The sequence below is a fragment of the Anas acuta genome, chromosome 4, assembly GCF_963932015.1.
Source record: "Anas acuta chromosome 4, bAnaAcu1.1, whole genome shotgun sequence".
NCBI lineage: Eukaryota > Metazoa > Chordata > Aves > Anseriformes > Anatidae > Anas > Anas acuta.
The window spans coordinates 51,707,512-51,731,504 of NC_088982.1; the positions used below are offsets into that span (position 1 = coordinate 51,707,512).

Sequence of the window (23,993 nt, forward strand, 5' to 3'; positions counted from 1 at the left end):
CCGCGCGGCGGAGGGCGGCGCGCGGCGGCGGGCAGGTTGCTGTTGTTACATAGGAAACAGCTGAAGAGTCCCCACATGACGGAGGGGGAAGGAGGAAGTGGGGCGACCCGCGGGGCGACGCCGACGCTCCGGTAGCCGCGGGGGGCTTCGGCGACTCGGGCGGCACCGGCCGGGAAACGGCGGCGGGGGAACGGGAGCGCCCCGCCGCGGGGCTGGCGCCCGGCATGAACGGCTTCGCCCCAGAGGAGGTGACCCCGCGGGGGGCCGACCCCGCCGCCGCCGCCGCCGCCCCGCTGGGCAGCGCGGGCTCCGCCGCCGAGCTGCCGCCACCGCCGCCAGCGCCGCCGGGGCTGGCTCCGGGCTCGGCCGCCGCTGCCGGGGCCGGGGCTGGAGCCGGTGCCGGAGCCGGTGCCGCCGCGGGCTCGGCGGGTGCTGCCGGTGCCGGCGGCCCCGGGGCCGGGCAGCTGTGCTGCCTGCGGGAGGAGGGCGAGCGCTGCGGCCGCGCCGCCGGCAACGCCAGCTTCAGCAAGCGGATCCAGAAGAGCATCTCGCAGAAGAAGGTCAAGATCGAGCTGGACAAGAGCGTGAGTCACGGGCCGGCGGCACCGGGGCGAGCCCGGCCGCTCTCCCCGACCCCCAGCAGCTCGCTGCCCTCCCTAAACTTCTGCCTTTTTTATTAGTAATTTCCTTTCCCGTTCCTTTTTTTTTTTTTTTTAACTCTTTCCTCCGGCGGCGTGGCAGCCTCGTCTCACCCCGCTCTTTTTTGTTTTGTTTTTTTTTTCTTTTAATTTCCTCGTGCCGGACTTTGCCGGGGTGCCCGGCGCTGCCCCAGCCCCGTTACTTAGCTCGGGGCTGCGGCCGCCCCGCCTCGTCCCGTCACCCGCACGGCTCCCCCCGCGCCCCGCCGCCTGGCAGCCATCGGGCGCGGCCCCGGCCCCGGCCCCACGCGTGGGGAGCCCCGGCGGAGCCAGCGCGGCCCTACAGAGGGGAGCTGGGGTAAAGCTGCGTGACCTTGGCGGCGGCGGGAGCCCGGGGAGGGGGGGATGCGTGGGGCGAGAGGCGGATTTTTGTCCTCCAAACAGCGTGAGGCGGCTTTTCCTGCTGGCTTCTCTCTCTCTCTCTCTCTCCTCTTTTTTTTTTTTTTTTTTCCTTGCTTGTTTGCTTCGCGATCCCCGAGCCGGAGGGCGGGCTGTACGTGTCTGTGCCGCGCTCCCCGCGCCGCGCCAGCCCATTGCAGCGCCTCGCCGCTCCCCGGCCCAGCCGGCGGCAGGGCTCTGCAGCACGGCACCTCCCGGCACCTCCCGGCACCTCCTGCCCTGGCGGGGCCGGCTGGGGAAGCTCCCTGCGCCCTGCCAGCGGGCTGGCTGAGAGGGTAGCGCCGTGTGCGCGTTTGTTTGGGTCGGACGCCCGGGAGGTGTTTCCGCGGAGGTGATTGAAAGCTGCGATGTTGCTCTTTTAGGCGAGACATCTTTATATCTGTGACTTCCACAAAAACTTAATTCAGAGCGTGAGGAATAGAAGAAAGAGGAAAGGCAGTGATGATGATGGTGACTCACCAGTGCAAGACATCGACACTCCAGAGGTAGTCAAACAGTTGCTCTTTCTAATAGTTATGCGAAGCTTGCTCTTACCTACTGCTGAGTCTGCGCAGAGCTGCTTTCCCACTCTTACAGCTTTAGTTTGGGGAGTGGAGAAAAGGCTGACTCCTGATTTGCTCCGTTAGTTGTGCAGAACAAAATGAACAAGACTTTCTAGAATGTTTTAAAGTGTGTGCTAGTTCTCTCAGACAACTGCTGCTTCCAGCTTTCTCTTTTAGTGATTTGTTTCCACAGTCCTACTGAAAGTTGTGCTTTGCTACTTATTAGCAAGACCTCTCTTTGCAGGGGTTGAAGGGAATTGCATGTAAGTCTTGAGATATAAATGTTTCACTGCCCCATCCCTCTAATCCTTTCCTGTCCTGCAAAATGTGTTGCAGATGGTTCTAGCAGTTACCCTGTTACCTTAGGCTAATGGAAAATTTAGTCATAGCTCTTTGTGTTTAGCCCTTGCTGGGAGAAGCGATGTTCAGGGAGCTATACTCAAAATGAGCTGAGAAGGATGGCACTTCTCCTGCTTGCTTTCTGCACTACAGACCAGTGAAACATCACTCATTATGAAAGCGATCCACAGCTCTCAAACCTTTTCCAATAATATAATGGGAGAGAATGCACCTAGGGCTCTCTTCTTCCTACACGTGCTCTGGATTATTTCTGCTACAGCCCGTGTGTTAATTTTGAGCAGAGCCTACCTGGTCTCCTCCAAGAGGGATTTTTAAAGTGTTCTTTCGAAATTGCTCCGTAAGTGTTAATTTAATGGCATCCTTATGGTCAGCATCTGCAGAAATCAGCAATATAAGTGATGAAACTTTGTACAAGAATCCCTGCCTGAAGGCACATGGCTCCGGTTTGAAGGCTCTGACTAAGAGGATTTTAGGGGATTGGAAGTAGTTCGATGCTGGACTGTGTCTTTTGTCGGTAAACATGTTGGATCGCTTCTGTGAAAGTTCTCTTTAAACCTAATATTCTGTGTGGCTTTAGGTAGCTGTCTGGCAGAGAGGTAATTGCAGCTCTTCAGCGAGCCTGTTTTGTTTTCCCAGACAAGAATAATAAAGTATGACACAACTGATGGATATCTCTAGAACAAAAAAGCAAGTGTATTTTTAATGGCACTACTGCAGGAAAAAAAGCTGCCAGGGTAGTACTTTTGAGGCGTTTCAGCTAGCCATTTGGACAACAGCAGTGTGCACTTCCCATGTGGTTACTATACACCTTTCGTGCCTGTTGGCCCTTGACCACTTCTATTTTCAATTGCTATCCAGTTTACTAAGGGGGAAAAAAAATATTCTGAGCACCTGCAGGGCCTTCCAATTTCCACCTCATTTATGACCATCACTAGATATTAGTGATTCTTACCGAGAGGACTAGGCTTCCACCATATGGCTTAAGTACCAGGGGATGCCTGTCCTCCTGCACATAAGGAAACATTGCATCACATCTGGCCAGGTTACCAAGTAGGCACTAGCACTGTTGTTACCCAAAATCACAAAATACTCTATTGTTGAGAATGCTAAAAGGCTTTAAAGTAGAAATGAATGCCTTAACTGATCTTTAGTGCAGGAAGTTTGGAGAACACTGCTGCAATAGCAACTGACCTAACTTCTCATTCAGCCTGTTTTGTCAGTTTACTTTCCTCCTTAGTCTTTTGATTTCACTTTCTTTTACATTTTCCAGGAGGGTAAGCTGTTGGTGGGAGAAGTGACTGTTGATCAGAGTTTGTGGGATTTAAAACCAAGGGAGTACTGGGTTGAGGTTGTGTATTTATATCCCTAAAAGGAGCTTGTGCAATTCTCTCAACTGTCAACTCACACTGAAAAATAGTTTTGGGCAACTATGCCTGTGCACGTACCTCCTATGTTGTGCTTATGTAGCAGGGATATGTTTGGAGACCAGGAGCAGCAGTCTCCTTCTCTCACCTCAAGCCAGAGAACTTTGTACTCAATACATTTTCTTGGTTCTAATGCATGCTGTCTCATGGTACAGCTGTGCTATGTCTTGCATGTAACCTGTGTAAAATCTGATGGCTGAAATCTCAATACAGAAGCATCCTTTGAATCAGATATTATATGAAATTTGTTACTGGCCTTTGTGCAAGCATGCTCAAAACTGGGAACAAACAGGGAAAAAAAAAAAAGAAAATATTGAAGTACAGTAGTGAGTTCCAAATATTATCTGCTGCTAACAGGAGGAAGAGCCATGTTCACTAACAGTAAACTGTTCTTAAACTGAACTGGAGTGTTTTTCTTTCTGTTTGAAGGTGTGGGGTGGAGTTCTGTTTGTTTTTTTTTGTTTTTTGTTTTTTTTTTTTGTCAAAATAAGACTGTCAGCTCCAAAGATCTATGCTTTTGTATGCGTGACATCCTAAAATGTTGAGAGGCAAGCTATTAATAAGTAAAACCTTATCAGTTACATTAGATTGCTTTCTTCCCCTTCCCTCATTTTCTTCTAGGTTGATTTATATCAGTTACAAGTAAACACACTTCGAAGGTACAAAAGACACTTCAAGCTACAGACCAGACCAGGACTTAACAAAGCACAGCTTGTTGAAGTACGTATGAGTGTTTGTTCCATAATAGAGAATGCAACTTGCTATGGCATGTGTGTTTCTTCTGTATACAATATGATCCTTACATAAAGTGCATGTGTAATCTGGATTTTATGAGAACAAAAAGGAGCAGCTTATCTAGCTTCCTTCATTGGCCACAGCTCCTGAGCCAAGTAAATCAAAAGTAAAAGTTCTTTCCAGAGGAGGGACTGTTAACTTTGAGAAGGAATGTATGCTGCTTAAAAACACAAAGTGCTGAGCTGAATGGTAAGGTGATCTGCGTCTCTCTGAATATCATAGAATTGTGGATTTGTAGCCTGTGTAGCAGTCACACCTTCAGCTTAAGAGTCCTGCTGATGATAGCTGGGAACTGAGGTAGCAATGAAATTCTAGTAAGGTTCAAGCTTAGCTTTAAAACCCTAGTTAATATAGACATATGTTGATGTGTTGACAGTACAGAAACATGAAAAACAGATTTCAATTGATCATTAATTTCTATCAATTAAAAACAATTCTGTTATCGCAGAATGGAATGTCATGAAATTCTTTTTTCTCAGTAATATTTCTAAAAGTGATGAAGCAGTGACTACAGCCGTATGTATCTTTACTGTATGGGAGTGCAGTTTTAAAGGAACTCTTCCACACTGCTAAGGTGCAGTTACAGACTGCTGATATAAATATGTGAAAGCACTGGCGTCTCTCTCAGGAGGGAAGTACAGCTGCCACCTTTTCAGTTTTGTGCAGTAATGCTCAGTTGTACTTCAGTGCAGGCATTTTGTTGATCTCTCTACAAAGCAGTGTGGATTAAAGCCAAGGTTCTTAAATGTGTGAGAGATCTCAAGGCCAAGCTGTAAAAGAACAATGCTGCTGCTGCTTCTATGAGTAAGAATTTAAATCCAGTTTGCTTTTCTTGATGTACAGCTAGTTCTTGAATTAGCAGGACTGATTTGAAAAAGCACAAGTGATTTTATTTTTTTTTTCCCCCCATAGATCTGGCATTTCTAAGGGTCTGTATTAGGTGCATCTGATGAGATATTTGCAGTAGCACATGCTGCTTGAGCTGCTTCATGTGAATAGGCAAAAGCTTCTGTCATGTGCTTTGACTGACCTACTGGTCTTTGTGAGATATAGCCACAGAACTTCCTTACTTTATAGGCCATATGATTTCTTGTAACCTATCCTAATGTACAATGGTCGTTCTGCTAGCTGTTACTTAAAACTCCATGTTAAAGGGCTCTGTCAAACTGTCTCTGACAGGGGTTTGAAAAGCTTTCTAACTTGCTAATTGTTTTAAACACTTATACCTTGTGGTAGTTCAAAGAGCAGTCCTGTTCTCCTCCCTTCCTCTTGCTAATTTTAGTCTAAAAAAGTGTTCTGCAAAAAGCCAGAGAACAGACTGAGGCAGTCAGTCAATTTGAGTACTTATAAAGCTGACAGTCCATTTTGATGAAGAGGGAAAAAAAAAACTTCTGGAATTACAGAAGTGATTCAAACTAGAAATTGACATTTTAGTATGTATACCATGGTGAATTTTTATCCCTGATGGCTCTGTTTTGAAGAGCTGAATGTTCAATAATCAGTCTTAAATTCTTTTATTGGATCTTGCATTTTTCTATATGATACAGGTCCCTCTTCAGCCTGAGTAATGAGTAGTAGCCTAATTTCTGTGCTGTAGTTCTGTTGATATTCAATAGTCATTACACGTTCTATAGGATTCAAGCGTTGACTACATAGATGTAATGATATTCCTATGCTTGTTGTGAGAATTGATTTTTTTTTCTGACAATTTTCTGCATGTTTTACTTTGGAAATTAGGGTACAATCTGCTGTATTTGTTTCAGAGTTCTCAATAAAATGGTTCCTATCCTAACTTTTGTATGACTAATAAGGACTTTTGAAGGGAGGTAGAGTTTCCTCTATTAATTTTAAGCTTCTTGATCAAGCTCTTAAACATTCTTTAATGTAGTCTATTTAAATCTGAATCTTCCGTTTCTGCATATAAAAGTGGTTATTTAATTTCCTTGCATTCTTCCTTTGTAGATAATTGGCTGCCATTTTAGGACAATTCCAGTGAATGAAAAGGACACCTTAACATATTTCATCTACTCAGTGAAGAATGACAAGAACAAACCAGATCTAAAGATGGATAGTGGTGTTCACTAGACAGAAAAGGTTGGGACTGAGACTCACGCTGCAAATCAAAAGACTGAGGGTTTTTGTTGATATGCAAAAGCTTTCTTTGTAACTTTTTCCTCCCCAGAGAGTTTCTCTGTTTTATTTTTCATAACCTTGCTGATTTGTTTGAAAACCATCTCTTATGAAACAAACTTCCTCAGCAAACTATTTTAAATAAATATCACTTATACTGTTGCTCAAGTGGATGTGTCTAACTTATTTGGTGAGTTACTTGTTCTTAATAATTAAGCTTTAATTCCTTATGTAATGATTTTTTTTTCATTTAAAATCTACCAGTAATACGTTTATGAATGTACTTCAAGTTCTCATAATGCAAAGCTGTCTTTAAAAAAAAAAAAAAAAAAAGTGGCAGACTTAGCAATAGGCTCTTTTTCCTAAAGTAAAAGGCTTTAAATGACAGTTCCAGCTATTAGCAGGGCAGAAATTGCTGAATAACATTTTCATTTTCCTCTTTGGAAACAAGAATCGATGTGGGCTTTTCTGATTTGTTTATTCATCTTGTCATTGCTCGGATATGTGCTTCCAAGCACTCAAGCCTTCCTGCTCCAATATTAAAATGGGGAAAAAAAAATGTGGTTCTTGAATTTCAAAGCTATAAGCATGGATGAAAAGACTGCTGCAGCTTACTGTGCTGAGAAATCTTCCACTTGGGAAAAAAAATTCTTTAGCTGCTGACATTTTTTCCCATTCATCTACATAGACTGCTGCTAAGAACTTAATTGGAGAACGGCAGACTGAGTTTATGCTGGGTTCATGCAGTATCTTCTAATAGGCATGCTGTTTCTTGTTCGTTACATGCATTAACTCAGGCCTGCTTAAAAACAAAAACAAAGAACACACTGAAACATAAAGTACCATGAGAAATATATTTAATTGGCTATCTTAGTAAAGTCTGTGATGTTGAAGACAGGATTATGTATGACTTCTTGGATTTCATTGTTAGTTATTGTGCTACTCTAAATGTATGGTACATGAAATATTTCTTTCTGTGTTAAGCTGTGTGCATGGGTTGAAGAAAAGGCAGAAAGAGAAGCTTAAAGCAGAGGAGGACATGGCTTCAGTTTGTTCAGTTAGCGTTTGCTGCAACTTCTAACCTTATCAGATGTTTAAAGGCTATTTCTTAAATAGGGAAAAATGAGAGAGTATCTCTGGTCTAAACTGATGGATGTTAATCTTGTGAGTTTTTTTGGGAAAACTACTTTCTTGGCATCACTGCAGCCAAGATGCTCCATTCTGCTATTTTGACCTGTGGCACTCTGTTGCTTAACTGAATGATGATAAACCCTAAACTCAAACTGGCTGCCTTCCCAGGAGCTATAAGTGGTCTAATTTCTTTCACTCGCAGTGTCTTAGATCTTTCCACATTGAAGTTCTGCAGTGATGGCCTAAGTTCAAACTGCTTAGTGGGTTAGTGATATCTAGCTAGGGGTGGCTAAAGTTGGTATTTCTTGGGAGATGTTTCAGTACCCTTTTCACAGAAGTGTCTGCAAAATTGTTTACTAAGTGGTCTTTGCACAAGTTGAATTTGTAGTCTTCAAAACATTATTTGGAAAAGCATCCAGAGAAACTGGCACTAAACTGGGCACCTGAAGGACAAAGGCTTTTTCTCTCTTACAGAATGGAGGGCAGGGATGAACGTTTGCATTTAGGTCTGGCAGGACATGTAGAAGATCCTTCAGGAGGGAAGGAAAGTGGGAAGAAAGAAAAGCAATTTTCTATAGGGAATTGGTCTTAAAGTAATAGCCTAAGTGACCTTATTCCTCTGCATGTGGAAAGCGGCAAAACTTTTTTTCCAGCAGATTGTGGATTTTTCCAAGTCAGTAGTGGTGGAAGGGGAAGTAACTGAAAACCACTTACTGACTTTACAACCTAGCTGTGTATCTGCCTCAGTTCTTGTTGCTCCTGCTCTAGAAAGCTGTGGATGATAGGCATATGCAACATGATTTACACAGGAACTAGGTGCCATAACCATCAGAAGCTACTTGCACTTACTACTACTAGAAGTTTATAGAGGACTTTGCACAAGAGTGGATACCATATGTTTTCTTAGCAAAACACTGACTTTGGATGTTTCAACTGTGAGTTGCCAGATTATTTTTTCCTTAATTGATTATTTGGTAAGAAGCCCAAATGACTCAGGAATAATTACACAAACCAGGCTTAAAAAGCCTAGTGAAACAAACTGTTTGTTTAACACCCAGTAGCCTAAAAATTACTTGGCAAATGGTACATGCAGATTTACTTGAAAGGTTTATTATTAGCTATGTATAATCAAGCCACTGCTACCCCATCCAACCCTTGTTTACTAACAGAAAAAGTCATTGATATTTCATATGGTATGTGAAATAAGTTTGGTACTTCAATGCTAGCAGTTTTCAGTGTATTGTAAAATTATTTGGTGAACAATATACTGATTTGAGGGGGTAAAAATAGTGACCGCAGTACTACATGCTTTTCATGTGGCTGGCTAAAGGGTTACCGTTTGAAAGGCAGTAAGATAGTTTACTGCCTCTAAGCCTGGCTTGTTCAGATGGCTACTGTTAAATTTATAAGTGAATATAAATTACTGGCTACTTTTCTCTGATACTGTAATCAGCCTCAGCAGGTATTGAGAGGTAACTATAGGCTAGATCACAATAACTCAAATTAAGATGATTACTTCCAATATTTCTAGTTACCTCTGTCTTCATTTACCCAACTGTTTCCTTATCCTAAAAATAAAAAAGCTGGGATTTTAACTTTAATTCCCAGGTACTGTATTTCAAATGAGGCTTGATCCAAAAGCTGCTTAAGTGAGTATTTTTATGTTGCCTTAACTGACCCTGTGTCAGTCTGATTTTCTATGTCTTTCTGAATTTATATATATATATAAATGCTATCACTGCTGCTCTAGCATTCTAAGAGTTCTATGTTCATCTTAAGATTTCAGATGCATCTGAAAAATTATACATAATTATCATTTACATGTACTTTACTATGTATGAATTTTAACTTTTTTCCAGTAGAATTTTCAAAGATGAACGGTGTGAGTTTTGTTTTTATTTTTTTTCCGAGATGGCCAGGTAGAAGGTGGAAACTTATGTATGGAAGTGCTAGATACTGAATAGTGTCAGCTTAAACCAACATTAACTGTGTAGAGGCAATAAAGCAATAGGAAGCTGCACTGCAGTAGATTCCTGCAAGAGTTGTTCTTAACCACATGAATCTTGAAACTACTTCATAAAAACTAGTTGAGAACATTGTGCTTATTAAAAAGGTAGGCTTTTTGCTGGGATCTGCATAGTAAGACTATTATGCTCTTGTACAGTCTTCCGCAAGATATGAGGAGCTAATTGACAGCTACCGAATTCAAAGGGAGAACTTCTTACATATTCCAAAAAGGTAAAGAAAGGAAATTTTTCTCCATTGTAAAGAGAGGTGCTGCAATGTGCTTAGAGAGAGAGGTGTTTTTTTTTTTTAATTATTGTTTTTGCTTGATGTTGGTTTTATTTTTCCCCTTGAAAGTGTTGTTATGCAATTGCAGAATGATGTCTGTTCTCACTGGCAGACTTGATGCTGATCACTCACTGTTGCAGGGGATCACAAAAGATACCTTTGGTCCAAAGAAAATCTCCCTGAAAGAGATTTAGATATTTTAATAATTATTAGAGCTTTACTATGACATGCATTTCTATGTTTGTTAGCTTTTGATGAGTTGTATGTGTTACTATTGTGTATATGGGATGCCCTTCCAACTATGCAAATGCAGCTGCAGGTCTGTATGAAGATACTGTTTCTACCTCTGCTGGCCTGATTCAGAAGTGATGGCAAAAACTCTCTTGGCTGACCATTGTGCCAGGACTCTGGAATGGTATTTTAGCTTTGTAAAGTTAAAATTACAAAATACATAATATTGTAAAGAACTTTGGCATGTGCATGCATTCTGCTTAGTGCAATTTGTCCTGAGAATGGACCCACAAATTAGGTCTTCCATACCTTAAGATGGATGAAAGAAGACTTCCTTATGTATTTGTATCAAAGTAAGAGGCTTTCAAAGCTCAGGTTAAGGCTGGAAACCCAAAGTGTGCTTCAGGGTGAGGGCACTGTATCTGGTTTTAGGGAGAGTGAAATATGAAAAATGTACTTAAACAGTGCTCTGGGTCTAAATGTTTAAATTTCTAGCTTTAGGAGTCATTCCTGCTTGTTTCAAATCTAGTCCTCTACAGGAGTATGGACAAGTTATCTTTTATTGGACTTAAGGGACTTGAGAAACTTGTGTGGCAAGAGGAGCTCATATAAAAAGTTATTTTTGCTTGCCTGTATAATGCCATCACATTATAATGTCCCTGGAGCATTAAGAAGTTGTGAAGCATTGATGTTTTAATCTAAATTTCCTGAAGAAAAGACATTGCTGGAAAGCTGAATGGAAATAATCTCTTAATATATTTTATATCTTCAAACCAGTATGGGCTGGTGGTGTTTATTCACTAAATATTAATTTTATTGAGATGTACATTCTTTCTGTAAAACAACAACGAAAACACATTCCATGAGAATTTCTGTTTTGCTTTGTCAACACTGTCAGCCAGCAGGCAAAGTGTTGGCTAAGTCTCTAAATCATTTTCCTCCCTTGCAGGCATTTGCAAACCTATTCTCCCCCCGTTTGCCTTCCTACTTAAAACAGCTGTCTTTACAGAATTCAGCTGACATATATGCACATGCCTTGGAATAGCAACATAACTCTTTACTGGCTAACAGAAATCAAATGGCTTTGTTTATGGTCCTGAAAACATCTTCATTGCAAACTGCTGTGAATAAGGATTTGTAGTTCATGTTGGTAGTTTAAACAGTTATTAGCAGAAGAGTCAAAAGCTGGGCAATTGCAATGCTAAATCCCCTCCCAATGGCGCTTGCAGGTTTACAAAGTAAGCTAAGCATGTCCCAGGTGAGGCCCTGAAAAACAAGGATTGAAAACTGCCAGTGTGCTAGGTAACTGGTTATATCTTGATACAGCTTCATACCACCTCAAGTAATGTGTTTCTTTGTAATGGCAGCTTATTCCTCCAGTGGAAACTGTAAAGTGATGGAAATATAATGGGTGGCTGTACAGAACTCGGCAAGTTTCTATGATGTTGAATGTAACCTTACTTTGGACAGCAGAGCAGTTCCTTGAAATTGCAGTAACAGACAGTCTCACAGCCCTTCCCTTCCCAAAAGTGATCCTTCAGGCTTCCATCGATTTGTCGAAGGTTCTCCGTGCCCTCGTGGATGCCGTGGCAGTTGTGGTCCTTCAGAGCCCTCTTGTAACAGGAGGGACGCCGGGAAGGGGCCGTGTGAGCACCCAGGAGAGTGCTCAGCAGAAGCAGAGCTGAGAGTGTTTTCATTTTTGCAAAGCTTCCAACAGCAGGAGTGCTAAAGAGAAATGAGGTACGTGACACAGGTATAGTTGTTGCACAGGTCTTTTCCCCATCCTGCTTTCTGGCTCACATTTTTCTGTCTTTCCTGTGAACTTTTGGAGGTTTGAGCCTCTGTGCTGGCAAGTGTTTTCTCCTAGGAGGTAAATAATATTGCCATGGAATTGATATTCATTACTTTCTATACAACTGTAGGAATCCTTTCTCTGGGAATTGAGGCTTCTGTTGCTGGCAATTTTCTTGTTGCTTTGGCCTCTCACCTTGAGAAAATTGCTTTGAGCTGGTCGCGTTCTCTCAGCAGTGTAAATGCATGTATTGGTGGCTACCAGCGTGGGGGACATGTTCGTGGCTCTCATTGCCTTCCTGGTGATTTCAGCTGTTTGAGACAGTTGAAATGAGTAATTCGCATGAAATTAATACTATCTTTCCCCCATAGAAGTTGTGGAAAAACTGTCTGCTGAGTCAGACTGCTGTCCCAGACTGCCTGAGAAACTGAAGTGCTATATGGCCCAGGCAGCCAGAGCCCTGCAGGGCTGTCAGGTGCTGTACCCTTGGCAAGAACTGCACTGCAGGTTCTGGTGGGATGCAGCATTACCAAGAAGTTTTTTTTAATCTATCTTGGTACTGAAAACTATTTAGTTGAGTCTTACTACAAGAGATCATTATAGTTTAATTGACATTTCTTTTTAAATGATAGGATAAACTATTCCTTGCAGAACTGCTGTTGGTGATGAGGCTTCCCATCATCTGTGTGAGCTTGCTTAAAGCCAGCTGTGCTTTTCTGGGCTGCTTTGCACAGAGTCTGTGTCACAAATTTTTGGGTATGACCCCTGAACTTGCATTTGCTTTTCTAAGTTAGTCCTTCTTTTACCGGTATTAGGATTGAGAGGTTGGTGGGTTTGACCTTTTTTTTTTTTTTACCGCTTTTGCCTCGTGCTTCAATGAAAGAGACCTGCTATCTCTGGATTTTAAAATGAATTTTGCTCTGAAACCTCACCTGAAACAATGGTCAGGTCTGTGTAGCTAGCTCTCCCTGTGAGCGTTCCCAAATTTATTTGTGGTAGCATCAAAAAAGATTGTTTCATCACATTGGCACTTCAGAGTTGGTGGCCCTTTGCTACAACACTATGGGCTAGTTTGGGTCTGTCTTGTGTGGCTGCAGAGCAGAGCACTCTAAACTAATCCAAAACCAGGAATAAAACAACATGTGAGCAAAGACTATCAAATCTCAGGTTAAGGTGGCAGAGCTTTTATCTAGATAAGAAAAGTGTCAGGTACAGAGGTCACTAAGATAATTGAGTCCTGCTTCTGATGTTTTGTAGAATGGTTGAGGTAACACTTGAAAAACAAACAATAAGCTTTTAAACATATAAATTTACTGTATTGGTAGCATTTTTTTTTCCTGCATAGTTACATAACTACCTTAGATTTCTTGCTGACTTTCCATGATATGCTAGAGATAGTTAAGAAAATCTGGGAATTCAAATTTATTAATAAGTGGCCAAAGTATTAAGGAATATGACTAAGCTCTTGTGTATTTTTTTAACTTCTGTCATTGGAACAAAATTCATCCAATGTTTCCTTTTACTTTCTGTGAACTTGTATGTGAACTTATGAGAAGACTCCATAAACTACTAGTAATGGAGCCTTAGGGATCTATTTTTTAATTGCCTTGGAGTGCGGTATTAAATAACATACCGTCTTTAGTAGGTCTAGGCCTCAAAATTACTCAAAGTAAACACTGCTCTAACTTTGCTTTTTTTTTTTTTTTTCATAATCAGGTAAAGAATCATTATAATAATGGTTTTATTTTGTAGGATTACAAACACTGCAGTTTGAGGGTTCTGCTAAGGGACGTCTAATACTCAAAGAGGAAGTTTGTTTATACTATATATACCTTGATAAATGCCAATGTCAGGAATACAATTTAACATTTTTCTGTTCAAGTAATTGAACTTCATTATGAAAGTATTTAATGGAAGAAATGTTCCATGAAAGATAAATTCAGGAAGCAGAGGTTTTTGTGCCTGTTTTCTGTGATTGGATTATTCTATCAGTTCTTCCCCCGAGGATGAGGCATTTATAATATCTTGCTCTTGTGCACGTTTTTTGTTCTTAATAATTTGGATGAGCTTTCTCTATATGGAGTTTAGCTGGAATGCTCATTTGAGTCTGTTGCCAGCTGCTGATCTGCTCAAAATTCATTGGAACATATTCTGTCCTGAAAATGGACACATTTTCTGTAGACTGTCAAATTGCTGGATTCAGAAATCATGATCTACACTTTAGGATATCTCAATGCCCACTTTTGAGTATAACAAGATAGTGCTAGGGTGGATTGTTCAGATGGCTGATGTGGATAGCTGCCAAAATTGGTATTAGCAGAGTCATGTGCCATTGAGCTTGGGACAGACAACTTCACTAAGAGGTCAGTTATGCATCTTATTTGCTTAGAATTGCTGTTTTTCAGAAAAATCTTTTTTTTTTTAATTTTTTTTTTTTTACGGTTAGTAACTGAAAGGAAACTTTCAGTCAAAGACCTTTCTTCAAAAGGTTATTCTTTACAGTGAGAGAATGGTGCCTATTTGCAGATGAAAGATTGCCAAGGAGCTGGAGTGTTTCATCAGTTCCCTGCACAGGATCAGTAGTGATGAACTCCGCAGATCTTTCAGAAGCAGAATTGTTTTTTCCCTGACAAACTGCTGCAACTTCTGACTATGGTTTCACAAATGATTGAATGTTACCAATTGCTTAGTTAAATAGCAGAGCTAGAAAGTGCATATGCATTTTGAAAATGCATGTCGAAGACCTTATCTGCTTTTGCATACTATAGAAACTGTCTTAATAAATCAGGGAAATTTGAATAAATCCAACTGCAAAAGGGACTCAAAAATCACTGCCCACAAACAGTCTTACATTTATGTAAAACCTTCTGAAAAAGTAGTAACGCCAGTTATGCTCAGCCTGACCAGGTTCTCTGTCCAGATTATATCTTCCCAAATTCTAACGGAGGAGTAAAACCATCTACAAATACTTAAGATGATCTCCTTGCATTTGCAGAAGTCCCTTTTAAGAAATTATTTCTCTGATTGCTTTGACATGGTGTAAGTAAAGTTCAGAGAAGTTCAGCTGCGAAAATAAGTGCTTTGAAAAAAATTAGGATTTTGTGTTGAAGAAAACGTTTTGTTTGGGACTGAGAGCTGTGAGTCAGGAATCACCACTATCCCTGCTCATTCACCCGAGAGTGTTTGAATTGTCCTGCCAAGTGATTTGGCACCATCTAGCTTATGGATCTGCAAGGAGCAGAGGTAGTCACAAAAAGACCAAACAGAATAACCCAGGTTTCAGCATCCATGGCTGAGAACTATAGGGTAGTATTTCATGAGAATAGACATGCACTTTAAATGCCCCATGATATTTGTGGGAGCTCGGGTGCTAGCAACAGAGACAGTCACAGGGAACACTGAGAAATGGCACAAGGTGCATATTTCAGCACATCTAGAGGTCCTTCTAGTTTGGGAAAAGATAAATATTTACAATTTTGTCTGTCAGCCACTATATATACCTTTCAGAGTTGTTACTCTTGTTTATGGCTCTCCAGTTGCCTAATTCTGAAAACAGCAAATACTCTAATCTAACTGGTACTGTCTTGGTGTGTGATCTGTTCCAATCAGTTCAGTGGCAGGTGCTGGGTTAACAAGTTGGCAATTTGTGCTTTAAAAGGTGAAGCTTTTTATTTTTTGACATATTACTTATACACTGCAATCTCAACATGTATTGAGGTCAAGAGCTAGAAGTACCTATTCAGAATAAAATGCCTTTTATCTTTTTTTCATTTGTCAGGTTTCTAACTCAGAAACACCTGTAAAGAACCAAACTTAACATTTAATATTTAGGTGTTAGTGCATTATAGTTAGGCTTATTAATGCATTCGTAAGAAATTGTTACACAAGAACTTCATAACTGATATTAAGAACTTTTTTCCATTAAAGAAGTCTTCAAATCTGTTTTTCTTTAACAGTTGGTGCATTGTGAGGACAGCAGCTATTCCACTGAGAATGAATTCAGTGAATTACTGCTTTGTAATTCCCATCAATACCATGATTCTTTCCAGAAATTGAGTTCTCATTAAAACCCGTTTAGTTTTCTTAAAGACAGAAATTCATTGTGAACACACCTCTCTCCACATTCACCAACTTTGCAATAATATTAAGTACAGGCAGGCAATATAGTATGTTTAATGACTTCAGATGTTAATATATAACATCCAGCTTTGAACAAAAAGATAGGGAAAGAGTTATCTTTAGCTGGATCATATTGATGCATCTGTCTTGAATAACATCTTTTGCCTACAACGTATCTGATTTTTCCCAAATCTTCTGCATGTTCCCATATGTATTTCTAATCCTGTAGTCTGTAACTAGCACCAGAAGAACAAGTGCACAAGGATAATTTCAGGAGCGTGACATACCTTTTTCTTCTGCTTCACTCTTTCACTTTCTTGGCAGCTGTGTATTTTCAGATAGACACAGAGAGTTAGAGCTAGCAGGGGTGAGAAGAGGGAGGGCTGACGGGAGATGCAGGACAAACGGCCCTTTGTCTGTCCTGACTTCTGTCTATGAGTGACACACTCCCTTCTCCAGCGAGGGGCCAGAGGATGGGCTTCAAGAACTGCCTCATTCAGTCACTGCCAACCTAGACAAGGAAAAAAAAAGTGAACGTATCCTTTCCAGCAGGAAACTATTAGTTCATCCAGGACCTGATGGCAAAGTGTCTCCTCAGAGAGCAAAGCATAACATCCAGCACAGGGAAAACGCCCTGCAGAATACGTGCGTCCTGCTGTGCAGCCAGAGCAGGCGTGGGGCTGGTGGGGGGAGCAGGGCACCGCACGGAGCTGATGTGCTGTTTGCATTGAGCAAGACCTGTGCACCTAGCCAGCAGTCTTGTGCAATTCCTGACTTCAGGAATCTGTTTTTCAAAAATGAAATAATCAAGAACTGTAATTATTTTAACCAGACTTTTTGTACAGCGTACTATGTGACGATGAATTGAGTTCAATACTGGCCAAGCATTTAATCAAGAGGTAAAGTGAATGGTATTTCAGAGGAAGTTATTTTATACTAAAAATGCAAATCAAATAATCTGGTATCACAAAAACACAACTTGAAGTCCTTGAATGGAGCTGAAGTATTATTTATTAATGAGAAAAAGTCTCAGGGGCGAAGTCTGGGGTGTTGTCAGTGTCCTTACATTTCTGTTGCAATTTAGGCCCTCCTTTTGTTGTGGCCATGCCGGCTCTGTTTTGTCATATGAATAGACAAGTAAGGTTACACCTTAGATGTCAACTAGTAATTTTTTACGCTTCTAGTCTGCATCATTTTTATTCTCTTGTAGCTAGAGTTTTTCTCTATTGGGCTGCTTCTAGTACAGAGGTTTGTTACAAGTACAAACCACACCTCTGCTCAGCTGCTTCAATATACAAATTGAGGTCTTGGTGCTTGTCTTGAAAACCTCTTAAACCTGCATGTCCCTTCTGGTGGTGGTCACAGCCAGCAGGTTATTCCTTCTTTTTGCTGGAGAAGGGCATCTGGGTCAGCAGGGAGCAGGACATATGCTTGTACCTGTACAGGACATCAGGGTGACAAAACACCTCGTGCTGGCTCTGCTTCTCTGCAGTAATTCCTTTCCGGCATGGATCTTTGCCCTGGCAGCCCGTGCTCTAAATGAGATTATCCTAATGCCTCTGTGAGGACTCAGTGTCCCAGTTCCCTGCGAGTGACTTACTTGGGTAGCAGTCCAGCAGTTTGGTGGGCCGATAGCTCTGTTTATAAAGAGAAGTGTGCAGGGGGAGATGTTTCTTTGGGAAATGTCCCCTTGTGGTTTTGAGAAAAGACAGTTCTAACAGAGCTAACGTTTTGCTGGCATTTTTCCCCCCTCTTCATAGGTTTGTATATGTTTCCAGTTGTGGCATTCAGGAACAGGAGGAAACTTTCTCTCTCCTGATGCTTCTTCAGCATAGAAACTGGGAAGTAAATTGAGATTGGGAGGGAGCAAAGGCTTTAGGCAACCTGTGGGGTGAGGTGCAGCCAAAGGCTATGTTGGCTGCTGTAGGAGCAGCTCTCTGAGGTGTGAAAGGTAGGGTATGTTACAGGACAATGCATTGAAGGGTAGGGCAGCCTGTGATACTATTGGTCTGGGGGAGAGCGAAGTGAAAAGCAGTGTTACCAGATATGAATTCTTTCTCAAGATGCATGAGCTCTGTTAGGAAATCCTGCTTTTTCACCCTTCTTGATCTGTGTGCGTGTACACAATGGACATAGTAATTACTAATTATATTCGATTTGTCTAGAGAGCCTTTTTTCAGATGCCTACATTATCCCTTCTCCTGTCCATGATGTATGTCAAAGTAAGGTGCAAAACAGAACAGTTCAAAAGGGGCAGTGACAAAGTCATAGCAGTAATCCATAGGGGAGCAGTAGTTCTTAAGGGAGAAAGGCCCCTGGCAGGGTGAGGAGATGGAAAAGGTAGCAATGAAATTCAGCTGCAAAAGGGTGGTTGCCTCCAGTATACAACATTACTCTAGAATAAACTTACATAATGTGCCCTGGGAAAATAATCTTTGCTTTTTGAATGTAAGTACTCAGCATTTTATATGTGCTTTGCATTTTTAATGCAAGCCACACAGGTTTAACTTTTTTTCTGTGAGCAAAAATCAATTTGCATTTTATTGCATTCTCAATGTCAACATCCAGCTTTTTGCAGTCTGACAGTGAAGCATACCAATGTTTCTCCTTTCACATTAAATCTTCTTAAAAGTTGCCACTTAAACTATGAGTCAGACAGCTCATTTAATACATACAGTTTATATGAGGAACCTCGGAACATGATTTTAGTGGATGATGCAATCTAAATCCTATACCTGAGGATTGTAAATGACTGTAGATATTGCGGGGATGCATAAAGACCTTGGAGACTTCATGCTGGTGGTAAAGACTGTGCCAGTACAACTAAGACATTAAGTGCTGTCATCATTTGCTACAGGATGACAGTAGGTAGGGTGCCTTATAGTCAGTTTTCAATGTGATGGATTTTTAAGCAACAATAAATCTTACATGCTCATTTCACAAATACCTGTAACGCAAACATCATAACTTGCATTGTGCCTTTCATGTCACCCTTCCCATGTCTCAGCATTTATAATGTCAATCAAATAGTATTTGCAAATGCATTTTTTTGTGCTTAGACTTGGTGTAACTTTACAAAGCTTTTTCTTAGTGTGACTTTAACAAAAGATGCTTTTTGTACCCCTTGTTCTGTTGTTGCTTGTGTTCAGAAAACATCTGCGCTATTAGACATCCTATCATTGCCTTTAGAATGCCCACATCTGGCAATTTGCTTTACACCTAGTACCTGCATTAGCCTGGGGTTTCATTTGAATTTTCTGGACAACAGTCTGTTGCTTGTTCTGAAAAAATCAGGGCACAGTACTAGTTGATCATGCGACTTCTGTTTCTTGCCTTTATCATCAAGTGTTGCTTTATTTCTAGTGGCTGCTCTCTGTGAAGTCCCAGAGACTCTCTATTTTCTCTCTCAGTAATTTCTGACTTCCTGTTATTGCTTTTGGCTTTCTCAACTTCTTCTGCAGGCTGCAGTCTGTGATTGGTTAAAATATGAGACAAAGCACTGGTCTAATCAAAGGCATCTTTTAGTGTATTTCCTCAGATCAATTCTCTATTGGCATGCTCAGGCTGTTGCTGCTTCTCTATTAATGCAGAGAGGATGCAATACAGTCAGAATCTGCTGATGATATGAACTGTCAATTCCAGACATGCCAAGTAAGTTAATATTGGACGCGTATGTGTATACGTCTTGGCGTTTCAGAGAAGCAAATGAATCTGAATATATTATGAAAAGAATTACTGTAAATTGGAAAAGTATTCCCAGTAAACAGCTATCACAGACGCACTGGTTGTCTAATACATAGAAGTACATGCCTGGTCTGATTCTTTGCTGATTCGAAAGGTTGCTGCATGTTGCTGGTTTTGTTTTTTTCCTGTTACTGCTTTGCTAAGAATTAGTTGTTGATACTTCAAGGTGCCTAGCCTCGAGGGTGTGGAGCATTCTGCAGCTGCTGGAGTGGGCTGGTGCCAGGAGTCTGAAAGAAAACAGGGAGAGATACCTTTGTCTCTATCACCTATGCTAGTATCTCTGTAGTTAAAGGGGAAAAAAAGAAAAAAAAGAAAACTCACACACACAAAATGTTGTTATTTATAAGATCTGACCTAATTTTCCTTAATCAGTGCTAAAGACATTATAGATTACCACCCTGTCTTTTGAAGCCTTTGACCATCCCCCTGCCTTTTGTGTGTTACAGGATAGCTCTGAGCAAGGCTGCTTGCCAGGAGGCTCAGGTCCGGGGTGCTGCAGAGAGACTGGGAAGGCTCGTCCAGCCCTCAGACCTCTACCCCTGCTGCTCTTCATTGTGGCCATCAGCCATGCAGCCAGGAGAGAGCTGGGAAGTGTGAAGAGTGACCACGTGGGACAAAAGCTCCTTTGTTAACAGGCTGGCCAGCCTGGTGAGGAGGGTTGTAAGCAAGGAATAATGGGATGGAGATGGCACCACACAGCTGAGTGAGGAAGTGGTGGCTGTCTCACAAAGCCTGTAAATAAAGCAGGACTGGAGGGAGGAGACTGTATGTCTGATGGTTACTCTGCTACTCAGAAATAAGCTGGCAGGAACACCATAAAGCTCAGCAAAAGTCGATGCAGAGCCCTGTACCTGGGGAAGAAAACCCCATGCAGTAGGACAGGCTGGGGATCAACCAGCTGGAAAGCAGGAAAGCAGCTTTGGTGGGAAGGACACGTGTAGTCCTGGTGGGTGCTGAGATGAACATGAGCCAGCAGCAGGTCCTGGCAGCAAAGAAGGCCCGTGGGCTGTGTTAGGAGGAGTATTAACAGCAGGTCAAGGGAGGTGACCCTACCCCTTTACTCAGCACTGGTGAGTGCTGGATCCAGGTCCAGGTGACCTAGCGTAAGGCAGATGTGAATGCAGTGATGGGGCACAAAGGTACTGAAGCATCTGTTGTATGAGGAGAGGCCAAGAGATCTTGGACTGTTCAGCATTGTATGTATATTATATATACTGTAACTAGGGGGATATCTTATCATGATGTATAAATACATGGGGGAGGGGAAAGAACATGTAGCCAGGCTCTTCTCAGCAGCAGCTGGTGACAGGAGCAGAGGCAATGAACACCGTCTGGGAGATGGGAACCTCCATTTCAACATTTGAAGGAGCTTTCCTGGGAGGCAGATCAAGCAGTGGCACAGGTAGCCAACAGATGCTGTTGAGTCTTCATCCCTGGAGATATTAAAATCTCATCTGAATGCAATCCTGGGCAACCTGCTATAGCTGAGTCTGTCTGAACAGCAGGGTGGGCTGGGTGGTCTCCAGAGATGCCTTCCAGCTCCAGTCACACTGTGATTTCAGCACCATGCTCTAACAAAAGTGAGTTTGTATTTCAGTGCATGCTGCAGAAATGTATTTGTCTGTACTGAGAGCACCATCTCGAATGAGCTCATGTAATTTGTGGTTTGGCAAAGCAAATTTCTGTTTGTGTATCCCTTATTGGTTGCTCACATGCTTTCTCAAGTTCCAGCAAAGATTCCCTGTGAGAACAGTAACCTCCCTGCATTGTGGCAAGTGACCATGTGTGCTACTGTTTGTTTCTGTACTTCAAGTATGAATAGACAACTCAGCTTCCTTAAGAGCCTCTGACAAGGGATTTTTGCCAAAAGTCTTTCTGGAAACTCAAGTGTTGTGATAGAAGCTGAATCACCCTTATCAGCTTAGTCATCTAGTCCTTCAAAGAGCTCATCTAGATTTTGGAAGTGTAAGTTCTCCCTGGAAAAAAACACTGAGTCTTTTTCAGCATTTCATACAAATCATGTCATGTATATACTGATTTTTCTTTTTTCTTTTTTTTTTTTTCTTCCCACCTTGGCCTCAATTTCTCACATCCCCTTGGGAGCCCCTTCACAAATTTCGTCATATCTTTTGCCATCCTCATCTTCTATTGTATTGGTGTAGTCTCTGTTTATGTAACATGCTACACACCAGAAGTCATATTTGCAGTGTCATGTTTGACTACTGCCATACTCTCTGGTCCTGCTGATGTTTTATTTTGGCTTTTGTTTGACTTTTAGTAAGAGCTGTAGACATTTCAGTTTGAAGCAATTCTTCTGACTCCCCTAGAGTACAGAAAGGTTAGGATATATGACTTTAAGTTGTATATTGATTACTAGTGGCAAAAAAAAAAGAGACCCTTCTGAAAAGCATTTTGTCATGACAAGTCCTTGCCTCTAAGGGCAGATGTGGTTCTATCAGATGATGGGAGATGGAGAGGGGAACATCTCCACATTTCCACCTGGAGACATCTATGTGTAAAGCAAAACAGCATGCTTCTCTGCTGAGAGGGCTGTCCTGTATGTTGGGGCCCTGAGCAAAATGCTGTCTGAGCTTCTTTACTGTCGCAAATAAAGAGGAATTTTACTAAAATAATTTTTGAGTCCTGAATTACATTTGAAGTCAAAACATCAGTGTCTTATGCATACAGACTATAGATTGCAGTCATATAACTGACATGTAGAAGGACTACTCCCTAGACTTTGGGGTAGCAAAATTACAAATCATAGCTGAAACCTTTTTTTTTGAAGAATATTATACCAGACACTTAGCAGAGACAAATAATTTGGTCTCAGCTGTAATATATGTCAGTGCAGCTCATTTTTAATCAGCTTTAACTACAGAAGACAACTGTTTACTGTTGTAGTTTACTATCATCATAACCCAGAAAAATCCACAAAGGAATGTTATTTGTGGAAATATGAAATCCAGCTTATCAATCTTTATTGCTGAATAGAAGCTGAGCAGGAACAATAAATATTGTTATGCACAATTTAGAGTAAGTATCTTTCACATTGCTCTAGCAGGTCACTCTGATCAAGAGTTAATTTTCTGATGCTAGTTCCTTTTCTCAATGTCCATAGTTTCCAGTTCAGCTGAAAAAAACATGAAACCAGAAACATATATTAATGCCTTTTGGCGACCCTTATGTCAATAAAGAGTGCTTCTGCTTTCCTTGAGGAGCTGTTTCAGCAATTCCTTCAAAGATACTTAGGTAATCACTGCACTGTTGCATGTTTACTGCCATTGCTGTAAACAGTTTCCAGAGTTTTTACCTTTAAAGTTAAACAGAATAGATCAGTTCTTGCTGTGTATCTCTGATTTCCAAGACTTGCTAAGAATATACATATTTTGTAAAAGATACTGTGTAATGGTTATGCACATATACAGATGGGGGTCCTCACCTTTCTGAGAGCCTATCAAATCTTCCCTGGCTCACTGGAATGACTGAGAAATTCATCCAAAGAGTAGTCAACAAGTCTTTCTAGGCTGCTGCTGCTTTAACTGAGACTAAAAGCTTTATGCTCACAGTAACCAGAACTGAATTATTACTTTATAATCTTTGCACAGACCCTTGATTGTATTAGTAAGAGCTGACAGTTGAGTGTTAGGTAAACATTATGCAGTTCTTCAGTTTGGATCTAGTAGAGTTCAATGTGTTTTGACAGTAAGTAGCCCAAGAAAAAGGACGATTTTGCATAAAGCAAAAACTGAAGCAATTTATTGCTGTCTTCAGCAGCCTTGGCACACATTAAGCTTAAGATATGCCCAAAACATGGAAAATACACAGCATTCCCAGGTCAAATTATTTTTATATGTTTATGTAAATGTTTATATAAAATTTAATATTTTCTATACATTGTCCTAAGCCTGTCACCACCACATTAATCAGGACCTGTATTTCTCCTTAAAAAAATTCATCACTGTATTTGCAAGATACTCAGCTCTATGGGAATAAACTGCAGAAACCCTTCCATCTGGGGAGTCTCCATCCTTGGATTTTGTTTACATATCACAGCATAAAAGTTTAATTGCCCGTATGACATACATTTGCAGCAGAGTTCTCACTAAATGATTAATATTTTGTGGGGTTTTGGTTTATGGTTTCTTTTTTTTTTTTTTTTTTTTTTTTTTTTTTAATAGTTCAGAAGCAATTGCAGACAAACCTTTCTGTCTGGTAGGGTGACAACAAAATTCCAGCAGATAACCACTAGCATTTTTCACATTTCTCAGGGCATGCTCTCTAAGGAAAGAGATGGTTAACCAGTCCAAAAGGTTAACCAGATTCCTGCTTCCAA

The 23,993-nt window shown here is 41.3% G+C and overlaps 2 protein-coding genes across 2 annotated transcripts; one reads left to right on the plus strand and one right to left on the minus strand.

Moving 5' to 3' along the window:
• The first annotated feature begins 78 nt into the window (after nt 1–78).
• On the plus strand, nt 79–6,516 carry SAP30 (Sin3A associated protein 30). Its single transcript, XM_068681233.1, has 4 exons — nt 79–584; nt 1,460–1,582; nt 4,045–4,143; nt 6,181–6,516. Exons 1-4 carry the CDS (start codon nt 225–227, stop codon nt 6,301–6,303), a joined length of 705 nt encoding a protein of 234 aa, XP_068537334.1. The 5' UTR covers nt 79–224; the 3' UTR covers nt 6,304–6,516.
• A 672-nt stretch (nt 6,517–7,188) lies between these two features.
• SCRG1 (stimulator of chondrogenesis 1) lies at nt 7,189–16,548 on the minus strand. The gene is made up of 3 exons (XM_068681234.1): nt 16,201–16,548; nt 11,464–11,727; nt 7,189–9,950 (listed from the first exon to the last, which is right to left on the minus strand). The coding sequence occupies exons 2-3, from the start codon at nt 11,697–11,699 to the stop codon at nt 9,896–9,898; spliced, it is 291 nt and encodes a 96-aa protein (XP_068537335.1). The 5' UTR covers nt 11,700–11,727; nt 16,201–16,548; the 3' UTR covers nt 7,189–9,895.
• Nucleotides 16,549–23,993: the final 7,445 nt, after the last annotated feature.